This window comes from Pholis gunnellus (genome assembly GCF_910591455.1).
Source record: "Pholis gunnellus genome assembly, chromosome: 11".
Taxonomy (NCBI): Eukaryota; Metazoa; Chordata; class Actinopteri; order Perciformes; family Pholidae; genus Pholis; species Pholis gunnellus.
The window spans coordinates 22,777,385-22,789,396 of record NC_136538.1 but is presented as its reverse complement, the minus strand read 5'-3'; the positions used below and the strand labels follow the sequence as shown (position 1 = coordinate 22,789,396).

Below are 12,012 nucleotides of genomic sequence, written 5' to 3'. Positions count from 1 at the left end.
AATAAAAGCAAAGCGGTCAAGAGAGAATTATAAGGACAGATATTGCTGTCAGATATTATTGCTCACTTCCTGTCTGGGTTTGTGGTTTACATCAGTAACTTTGCTCTAAATACGTCATCATGAATAAAGTTAATTAGATTTTGACCTTTATTTAACCAGATAAGTCAACTGAGAAGCAGTTCTGGTTTACAATGAAGCCAAACAGGCAGCTACAGGAAGCAAGTCGTCACAAACGAATAAAACATAGAAACATCTCAATCATACAAGAATAACATCATAATATGTACAGTATATTAAAAAACAAGCAAACGGTGTTCTGGAGAAGCAGTTGCAGTGATCAGAAGCTGTCGTCTGTAATGAGTTATTGAAGGAGGGGAACTGGATGAGGGTGTTGGAGGTTTAGCTTCTTTTGGAGCAGCAAACTGGAACGAGAACTTTTTGGAGCGGCCGTGTTGATGAAGTTTCTGGAGCGTACATTGCGGTTACAGTTGGAGATGAAGAGTAGAGAGCGATGATGGTATAATATGGTTCCAGACTTCCACACTCTTTCCTCTCCACATCGTTCTCGGCCCTCTCTAGTAGATTATGTTCCATCGCCGTTTTAAAACGAGTAATACCTCAGTAATAACCCGGTGAACCCCGACGCCACCGAAGCACAAAGAGCTCCATTACCGTCCCGTTCTCGTCGCTATAGGCTCTCCATTAACTCGTCATCTCCGTACTCCGCCGGTTTACCGCAATAAACTGCCGGCAGCAGCAGGCATTTGAAACGGCGGGGCTGGTTAAAGTGTGCACGTGTTGACGAGACGGATCTGGTTTCGGGGCTCCGTGGCGCCGGGCTCGGTCGGCGACTTCAAATGCAGAATTAACCGCTGAAAGCTTGAAGTGCGTTAAAGGAGAGGAAGCAATATGAGGTGTTTAATCTGGTGCTTAATTCGAAGAGAACAGCTGAGTATCTCACATGGGATTCATATTTTATATGGATAATGATGAAAAAAAAAAAAAAAATAATCTTAAGTACCGTTTGTCCTTCTGTCAGGAGGTTTGAATACACCAGATTATAATAACTAGCCTCTTTAAAGAGCTTCCTGAATGTGTTGTTTTACAGAGATTTCTCTGTAAGCCAGCAGCTCCTTTCGGAGCAGCTATCTCTGGTGCACATCCACAAGATTTTGTGAGTCGCCTTTTGCTTTACAAACTTGCCTGGTTTGCTCTTCTTAATGTACCTGCTGCAGAACCACACGCAGCTTTGGTTTGGCAGCTAGGGGGGAAATCTCCGAGGGGGATCATTTGCTCGAGGTGCATGTCTTATTGAACACATTATTTTCTGTATCCATAATTTGAAACTATTGCTTCCTTGTCAGAAGTTTTTGAGGTGTCTGTGGTGGCATTTGTGGACGGCTGCAAAAAGGATCAGTGAGTGCATATAGCCAACCATCTTGGCATTGAACTTGTGGGGAATAAATATAAGGTTGTGTTGTCTTTGTTCGGATTAAGCTGTTGCAGGAGAGGGACGTCTGGAATACCCTGAACCTGCTGTCCCCTCGAGTTGTGGAGATTTGTGGTTCAAGAAATCTCATGAAGATGTCCACCGCTATTTCTTTTGGGCGTGATGTTTGCAGATCTGTCCAGAGAGGAGACAGATGCTGGCAGTGACAAGACAAGAAGGACATTGAGGAAACGACTGAAAAAAAAACAGAGACATAGCGACAAAGAATGGAGGCAGACAGAGAGAGAACGGTTAGGCGGGATGTGGATGGGAGAGCAGAGGTTATCTTTGTGTCATAAATTCGCCCCGCTCCCGATCCTGAGCCGGGGCAGCGATGATACGTGCTGTTTGGAGAAATTGGCAGAGCAACTGCAGAGAGATTTTTTTTTTTACCACCATCGTAAATTTTAGTGCGGCAACTCACGGAGAAATGAAATAACAGCCGGAGATGTGGGATATTTATGGAGCTGCTGAATCAGACAACGAAAAAGAAAGGAAAAGAAATCTGCGGGGTGAGATTCACCGAATGATTGCACAGAGAACAGATTCACTGCAGAGGTCAGAGGTCACCGCCGAGACTGATTTACCGACTGAATGTAATGCTGTTAACAGAGATACAGGTCAGACGGAGCAAGATCAATCTTTAAACCAATTTCGCTGCTGTTTGTGGGAACTGATCACATCTGTTTGTCGTGTATTTTGTAAGATGTTAACGAGAAAATGGAAACGACAAACTGCAGCAGAGTGAAGAGGAAGGAAGTTTGTTATTGTCTTTAAAATGAGCTGGACTGTAAGAGAATCCGGCTGTTTGAAGGCCGTCTGTGTTTATATATATATACACATATATATATATATATATATATATATATATATATACACATATATATATATATATATATATATATATATATATATATATATATATATATATATATATATATATATATATATATATATATATATATATATGTATACAGTATATCTCAAGCAGACTTTGATTGCAGTCTGCCTATTTTTACGCCTCCGTATTGACGACTTGCGGCCCGATGAATTATTTCTGGTTTCTCGTCCTTGCGTCCAGCCTCATGAACATCTGGAGGGAATTTCTTCATATTTTACACAAACGTCCACCTGGACTCAAGGACGAACTGATTGGATTTTGGTGGTCAAAAGGTCACAGTAACAATTTCACACAAATGTCTAATAGAATAAAATGATTGAAGTGACGACATATTGGACAGACATGGACGTAAACTGCAACTTGACCGGCTGGCGGAGACGTACAACCACAAGCTGGTAGTTCTAGGGTTCAATTTGTGCAAAAATAAAACAAAAAAAGATATGAAAAGTAAAAGTAGCACCAGTCTGACATGTTTTAACATTCTGCTCAGAAAAACGAATGCATTAATGTATAATTTTCTACAGAAATGATGACGCAAAAACATCCAAAACATGAATGCTGCCGTCGTATATTACTATAAGAGACGACTGAGTGGCTGCTTCAGAAATGATTGAGGTAAAGTTAGAGTTAATACAGTGGTGGACTCAAGCTGTACGACCCTCATCTGTCTTCAACTCAAAGGTGAATCTAGTTCAGTCATATTTAAAACGTTTCTATTCTCACAAGAAACTAAATCTGCAGGAGAAAAGAGAAAAATCACATTCTGAACAAAGCTTGAAACAGCTTTCAAATCACGTGACACTGAATCTTCACTAAGACAATCAGGGTGACCCATCTCATTGCATTACTAATGAGCGACACTGTGTGTATCGTGACGACCCCTCCCTGCCACTAGGGGCCTGTGTCCTGGTTGCTGTTTATTCTGTGTTGCAGGATGTTAATCCTCCGCTGATGGAAGTAAGAGCTATAAAGAGGCTTCATCTGACCATGGCGCCTCCCCTCCCCTCCCCTCCTCTCCTCTCCGGCTCGCCTGCCGCTTCGGTCGATTCCTTGTTTGGTTATTGGTTCGTTAAATAAATGTCTATTACTTTGATCACTCGTCTTGTCTCCCTTATGTTGCAGCCTTTGAGCCAGGTCGTAACAGTGTGTGCTCTACAGTATGTCCCATGTTGTTCAGAGATATGTGTTCTGACAGCAGTTTTGCCCTCCGACTCCCCCCGTCGTGGCCCAAAGCGGCGATTTCTTCCAGCCGAGCGGCTCTTGTCAGTCACCGTCCAGAGGTCTGCGATGCTTTCGTGATCGTTAAGGCTCTGAGGCGTCCCGGCGCGAAGACATGCACCTTATATCACGCTTCACAACCCCGTCAATACCCCACAGCCCAGCTCAGCCTAAACACTCCCAGAACACACATCCCCCCCCGCTGCCCACCGAGGTCAAAGCCGCAAGAAGAAATCAACCGTGACTTGTCTGGAGGGAAACGTGGGCGTCAGTCACTCAGTCAGCCCGTTAGCTGGTCATGCAGTCACTTAGTCAAAGTCGTCGCTTGTAGAGTTTTTGTTTGATGTCACAAACTGTTCATGGTAGTTTAGTGATTCGGTGTTTCCTCTTCTAGTTTTACCGTACTACAAGAAACCTTTAGTGACGTATTTTGATTTTTGGCCACTGCATGAACGTTCTTTCAGAAAGTTCAGGTCAAACATGATGCAACCAGAATAAGTTTAATACGGCGGGGATATACAAAGTAAGTCTTTTCAGAGCAACACCTCCTCATGTGAAAAGACACGCGTTTTGTGGGTAAACGCCAAAATAATATAAATAATGCAGGTTTTTATGTTTGTGTATATTGTCATTTATCAATCAGATTCTATATTATATACGGTTTCTTTATATTCTCTTTCAGCTGGTGCAACATATCCTCATAAAACGGTTCATGCGATATCTTATTTTGCCCATAATAAACAAAAGGACCCTTGATATGTGAGTGCCGGTGCTTTGTTTCCTCTTATTTAAAAGTCTAACTACTGAAGGAACAATAGACTAGATCTACCCGGCTGTTCTTATTTTCCTTTCCTGTTATTATTTCCGCTTGCCTTGTTGTTGAAAATGAATTACTAGACTCTTTTATTTTTTTTACTCTGATGAGATTTAGTTGCATTTGAGTGTCAGGTTTTGCCTCCAAACCTCCCCGTTCACTTCCTGTCCTGCCTTTTCCAGCTCACCCGACTCGTCCACATGCTCGTCAGCTCTGCAGTAAATACACACACCAGCCCCCTTTCGCCTCATCAATCGCCAGATCAAGTTGCCATGTTGCCCATTTCTTTGCTTTAGAGCCATCCTGAACCCAAACCCTATCCTGAACCTGATCTGTTCTCGTTACTCCCTTGTCACCTGCTCACCAGCCTTGCCCTCCAGATTTATTTTGCCCATTTAAATTGTCTTCCTGTTGCCAACCTATAAGCGTGTGTTGATGACAAACCCTTTTTGTGAGAAGGTCCTAAACATAAAAAGTAAACAGGTTTTGGTGTCTGTCAAGAAACACGTTTTTTAAAAATATTTTTGGTCATTTCTACCCGCAAAGGAAACAATAAATGAAATAAAAAATGCTTGAGAGCCGCAGAGATACGGAGATAACAGCTTCTCTGCTGGAGGCAGACCGAAAACAAGTGAATTCAATGCAGCCACGGCTAACATCTCGATGGCTTCATTGTGTTTTCTTCAACTTTACCCAACACACAACGCTGCTGCCGTCTGTTCCTGTAACCTAAAATGTGTACATGCACTTTCCTCCCCTTTTCAAGAGAAGTTGAGGGAGAAACTAAACTACAACAGTAACTCCTGCAAGGCGCTGAAAGTCACGAATCAATGATTCTTAAAGTGAACGCACAGAGTGGCCACAGACGGGTTTTTCAAAGAGACTTTTCATTGATGTTTCTTAACATTATTCATGAGGAGATAGTAGCCAAGGTAACTGTTCGGAGGTCAGCTGTGGCGCAAAGAAAACAGCCGTGTCTTATGGTCAAGAGTGGAAAACAAACTGGAGTCGATAGTGGAAAGAAAGCCACTCCTGTGAAATGAGCAGCACCAGAGCTGCACATACGCCGCTCTATGTAGAGGAGCTCGCTCGTTACTGTTCTCAGAGAGAGGCATGTGCAATGAATCGTAAATATTAATAAAAGTAGCCCTGCTTCCAAACTGCAAGAGGATGCAGTTTTCTGGGAGGGAAATGCTTCAGGCGTCCCAATAAACAAGGCCTGACTGCAGAGACCCCTCGTAAACAAGTCCGTCTGTTGCAGGTTAATCATTCATATTCAAGGTGACCAAAGGCTGAGCATTAGCATCTCATTTTTTTTTTTTTTTGTAAAAGACTGCAGGCTGGTCTCATCCAGCATTAGTAGTTATAAATAGTAGTTATTCACGTAAACAAGGAAGTATAAAGTCCGTAAAAGCCCACATGGAGGATCCGTCAACCAGAGATCTTTCAGCCGTGAGACGTCCGTTCGTTCTCGTGTGAAACGAGAAGTCAACGTTGATGTTCTTGTCACGTTACTTGCGTATTTCCGAAATGGCATTTCCCGAGTTATTTTAAACCAAATTATATTTTTTCCTCAAACTAACGAAGTGGTTTTGTTGCCTAAACCTAACTGCCTCCCTCTGAAGGCGGAACTTTATTTTGAAAAGACCGTATGCGTGTAACCAGCAGAAATACTTTTCGTAAGATATCATACGAACCGTTGCAGAGTGACAAGGAAATGTTCAAAAGTCTGTGTACAACCATTGAAAACAGAACAGTAGCGCTTTAAATCGTGTTCCGACAGTATTTCTTTCCTTCCTGATATCGATTCCGATACCTGAACTTGCCACAGATCCAATCTGTTTCGTTGGCGGGATTTCCAGAGTAAAATATCTGCTGCTGTCACTTTGCTAGCTCTAGCTAACGTTACCCGATCAGTGCTGCATGTGCAACTCTTAACAGCGGTGACAAAGAAGTGAGACGGCTCTTCTTGTTAACGACTTCATTTCAAACCAAAACTGTAATTTTTGATGATTAAATGTAATGTGTTGATGACGTACTGCCATCAGGGAAACAATTACATTTCTAGGCTTCTAGGTTTATATTAAGTTCATAAAAATAGTTTTAAAACAGTAGAATACGTTCACAAATACTGGTCGACTGATTGAAAGTGTTGAAAAGTTCTGTTAGTTTGACCCATCCACCCACCATCAGTAATCTTTCTCCCTGTTTATATGAAAAGAGACGTGTCTGTTGACTCAACTGACCGTTTACAGCCAATAGTAGAATCACCTTTTCTCCCAATTTCTCAACATTGCCGGTGGATAGAGAACGGATTCTGTCTATTTTTTTTCCCCCGTCAGGTTCAGAACATCCCTGCTCACCTCTTAAACTAAAGAGTCTTTTCTGTTTTGGCCGACACAGCTTGCAGCAGGTGTTGTGAATATAAAGTCGAGTGGGAGTGCATCAGTCACTGGCCGGCTTCATTTGGTATGCAAAATAAAAATGAGTTATACAAAACCAGGCCTGGCAGGGGGGCTGTGCAGGGGCTCGCCTACAGCTGCAGAGCCAAGTGACAAAGTCGAAGCAAAACAAGACAATTTACAAACAACAAGAAACAAAGTCAGTCGTTTCACTTAAAACAAGCCAAAGTAGTTCATCAGCTGTCTCAGTCGTCAACGATGTAACTAAATTACAAATGAACACATTAAAGTAAAGCAAGTTGTTTTCTGTACAATAAAAGTTGTTTATTTACATATAATGACATTTCAAACTGTATTCATGAGGACCGACTCTCATGCTCCTTAATAACGTCGTGGCCCTTCAGCAGATTGTTTGTGTGACGGTGACTCATCATTTTGCCAAAACTTTGAGCTAAAAGTAGTAAATTGCAGAAATATAAAATAAATTGTCAGACAGCTGTCACACTATTTAAAGAACTTACATGTAAATTCTACTATTTAATATGCTCCAGTAAGGGGAACATTAGCCAGGATGCTGAATGTACCTCTGCAAGCATTGTTTCAGGAAAATGTTTTTTTAAATTTGCAATACCTCTTGTTTTATTTTATTTTATTTAGCGTGACAGCATGCTTGGGGATTGTGGGAATATGTACCGTAGTTATTAGGGAATCTGTCACTGCACAAGCACACCAGGCATAACTCCATCAAGAAGCTTCTCATACAGCTATACCTACGAAAACAATGCTCAATAATTCAAATATAATCCACGTAACCCATGAGCCTGGACAGGTGATGTGATGTAAAGGGGGATCAAGTGGCATAGGGAGCAGGTTGGGATGGATAGATGCGTCTAAACACTTTAACTCACTAGACTGCTGCTCATGTCCTTAATTAAAGCTTAAGTTAACATTGACTTATTTGTCCACCCTATTATTTACCAAGTACTTCAAATGTTGTTTATATTTCACACAAACCAAGTAGTTGTGTTGCCTGAACACTGGATGGGCTTCCACAGATCTCACAAACAAAAAAACGTTTCTAAATATATCATACGAAGCGTTCAACCATCAAATGCATTTATAAACAATTGCTTTGCAGACATGCTAGCGGCTCTATGAGGCTGCACATCGGCACTACACTTCTAAAAGTGATGACAATGTATCCTCTGGGGAACATGAACGTTGTTACCAAATTTCATGACAATCCATCCAATAGTTGTCGAGACACTTTTGGAGTAAAGCGGTGGACCGACCATCCGACTTACCAGAAATAAAACGATATAGAAACTGAGTCCACCGGATGGTTTCAGTTCCACATCAGCATCTAGACACTGAATTATTGGCAAATACAGCGTAAATGTCTTTAATCCAAATATCCGCTGTCAGCTCGCGTCTGTTGCACTGAAAATCGTTTCATCACTGAGACAAAGTAAAGTGAGTAGAAACCTTTTTGAAATGTTAATCTGAAAAATCCAGAGATGAAAGACACGATTGTCTTATTGTGTATATATATATATATATATATATATATATATATATATATAGCTCTGTGTCACCTTTTCTCTGGTTTGTCTCCACATTGAAGCCACGTGGACGCACCAAACACACGTTTCTATCTGCTTTCTGAAAGGTTTCAGACTAAATCTGGTAGAAAGCGTTCTGGTTTCCCGCCTCATTCACACGCCGCCCCGACGCTCTGCTGCTGAACAGCCTCTCTGACGTCTCTGTGCGGCTGCATGGTAAGTCACCATGGCAGATAACAACAAGCACAGTGACATGATCCAGGAATAGTAATATTAACTGAATGCAGCATTATCTCTTTCTTCACTCTGCAGAAGTGAGATATTTACACAGTATTGTATGTGGAAACCCAATTTGGACGGAGAAATTACTTCTCTCACCTTCCTATTATTATATTATGTGGTGGTTTTCAAATGATAGATGACTGTGAAGTGATTGCGCCAGACGTATTAAAAACACATCTATCCAGAAGACATAGCATGCGTCCTCTCTTCCGTGTCCTTTTGTTTAATCACAAAGGCTCCAAGTGTTGGGAAAAAAGTTTCAGAAAGTTTCTCTCTTCAAAAATACAAACTGAAATGTATTTCCTTCATTTTTTTATTTGCTTCTAGCCTTGTAAATTGTGTTTTGAATATATTAGCTACCACATAAGACTACACTCTTAAATAACAAATAACTGAAAATGTTGTCATAAATCACTTTAAATCAAGTTGAATTTCATTTGACGTCTATTTTGGATTTTATGGCGTCCGTTATGTTGCAGAGCTCAGCTGCATCTCCTCGTCCTCCAGGAGCAGAGCGTCTCCTCTCTGACACCGACACCACGCTGCTGGAGACCCAGGACGTAATGCTGGACCCGCTGGAGGGAAGGGGGGCACGGGAGAACCAGAACCAGGACTGAGCGGGGCAGACTGTCAGACCCTGCTGCACTAAAATGAGAGGTTTTCTAAAGGGACTCTGGTGCTCAGACACACTACCTATTTTTCCCACAGGGACCGACAAAATCATCACAAAATGACATTCCTTGTAGTAACTTTAACTTACTTAACACCTGTATTTAACCACTAGATGTCTGCTAAAACAGGATTTTCTGTTAAGTGTCTTTCAGCACTTTCCACGTGAAACAATACAGAATAAACTCATTTTAATTTGTTATGTCAATTTTCAAGTCAATTTTAAAGGACTTGGAAAATAACACTCTTGGCGAATGTTTTTGTTTCCAATTTATTTGGATGTTTTTTTTTAATTCAAATATTTGTTTGCTCACTTTAACTGCATATTGTTTATACGCTGTGACTGTTTGTTTCCTGTATTGAATTCAGTGTCACAACAATGTTTTATTCGGTTTTTTTGAAAAAATAAAAGATTGTAATTTCAGTTTTGAAAGGAAGAAAACAGCCAATTTCACTAGATTTTACTTCCTAAAAAGAGCTGAAACACCGATAAAACCTACAGTTAGTTCCTGAATAGTCATTTTAATTCCTGTCTTCTCTCCCGGTGGGATACTTTCTATTGATTTGCAGCGACTGAGTCACCGTGCTGGGGCTCCCTTCCGTGACCACCGGACCTGAACCGCTGCATTACATGATGACAAACAAACCGCGAGCAGCCGACTGGAGCCTAATGGGACCTGAGACGACTCGCTCTCAAACACTGTTGGAGCAGAATGGTGTCGCCTGCAGGGAAGGTTTCTGCAGAAGGATTCTGCCAGAGCACAGGGTCTTCAAGTCCTCTTTAATGACTGAATACCTTTCACTGGAGCTGTGACAGCAGAGTCTCTCTCTCTCTCTCTCTCTCTCTCTCTCATAGAGTCTCTCTCCTCACTTCCTTCCTTCCCTCTCACTCTGCAGAGTGCAGCTGAACAGAAAGTAGCCTCTGCTGTCATTGCCGTGGAGCCAGGCGGATGCTGGTGAGCGCTTCGGACACAGAAGTGCAAACATTTCAAGCAGGGATCCGTAAAGTGTGAGAGTGTGGAGGAGGAGAGGAGTTAAGAGGAGAGGAGAGGCAGGTTGTCTCCCTCCTTCACCCGGCTGGGCTTTTTTTCTGCAGCATCCTCCCGCTTCACCATGGATCTCTGGAGTAAAAAAGTCTGGGGAATTATCACGCAGGTCACCCTGATACTTCTCAGCTCATCCGGGGCAACAAAAGGAGGTGAGTACAATGAGATTTGTTTAATTTCGGGCGACGGTAGAGATGGGGTTGTGAATCTGCTGCTGATCAGTTTTCAGTCATCTCGAAATGTTTCTCCAAGTGAAGGAGTAACAGACATCATGCAGGTATTTACCATCTCTATGAAGAAACTTTAGCTGTGCATGTTGAAAATCAACTAATGCAAATGAGTCTTTTTGAGACTCACACATATTAAACAGCTGCCCTTTAGCAAGGCACTCGAGCCTCACCTGCTCCAGTGGAGCTGCACAGGCTGCGGAAAGTCCACGGTTGAACTTTGAAGTATGACTGCCTGAATATGAAGCAGGGCATATTTCTTATTACTCCTTATTGGAGTAAATCCATATTTATGATTTTGGGGGTTCGGTGCTGATGTTAAAAATCTAAACGTAATCAGGGTTCATAGAGATAGACTTGTCTCTGTCAACTTGATTTTTCTTCTAATTGTCTTTATGTGGTAGGATGTTTCATAAGCCCTTAAAATTATTTATATATTTATATATATATATATATGAATAATTTAAATGTAAAACAAACAGGTTTCGTACCGTTTCATTGCCATTCTGAAAAAAAAGACAATCCCAAAAAGCGCACAACATAGTTTATGGTCCATCGAGGATGGAATTTTGATGGAAATGTCAACAGAGGGATCATTTTACACAGCAGCTGTTTGCTGGTGCCAAACATGGCAAACGAGGCATTTCTGCTAACGCGGCCTTATCACGCGAGTGTCAAAGGGTCAGTGTTCATCTGATGCTGTATTAGAATGTATTTTTGAGTCAGCTAGCCTGGGCAAATAAGACTTATTAAATATCTGAGGAAATAATGCCACTAAGGGATTGAGTGTGGGCGGAGTATAGGGACAGACAGACGAATGTTAGATATTACCACGTCAGGTTTATATCCCCCTCGGACGGACAACAGCTGCTGGAGAGGGACGTTATGGGCAATGAAAGAGTAACATAAAGGAGATTAAGAGCTTTCTTTTCCACGAGGGAAACGGTTTGGACTCAGAGCAGAGTGCCGATCAGAAAACCAAAAGAAGAAAACTCTCAAAATCAATACTGCTTGAAGCCCCTTTTTGTCTTCTCAGAGAGCAAACATACAGTACATCATCATCCACTTTATAATCTCTGATGCCCAGACCTCTCTCCCCGTTTTATTTGACTTTGTGTTAGCGCTGAAGCACCGCCACGGGCAAGGTCTGACTCCAGCTATTTGTCAGAGTGAACAAAGGAGATAAAAACCGTCATGAGAGGGCAGATGTTTCTGTTTTTTTTTTTGCAGCACTGGAGCGCGGCACGGTGACCCTCAGCACTGGAGCAGCAGTGGACTTATTTAGAGAAGGCCGTGGGTGGAGTGGCTGGAGAGAGCGATCTGTCTCCTGATGTCAGTCTCTCTTGAGCAGCCCTGTTTCCTTCAGTAAGAAACAAAAAGGTCAAACAGAAAGCACCGAAAA

At 41.9% G+C, this 12,012-nt stretch overlaps 1 protein-coding gene across 1 annotated transcript in view; it reads left to right on the top strand.

Moving 5' to 3' along the window:
• Window positions 1–10,450: 10,450 nt before the first annotated feature.
• The window catches only part of LOC306703539 (contactin-associated protein-like 4), a gene marked incomplete at both ends in the record, with an annotated part of 62,128 nt that continues 60,566 nt past the window's right edge, over window positions 10,451–12,012 (top strand). Inside the window, one exon of the mRNA XM_079169537.1 lies at window positions 10,451–10,535. Coding sequence (XP_079025663.1) covers window positions 10,451–10,535 — 85 coding nt within the window. The remainder of the gene's footprint in view (window positions 10,536–12,012) is intronic.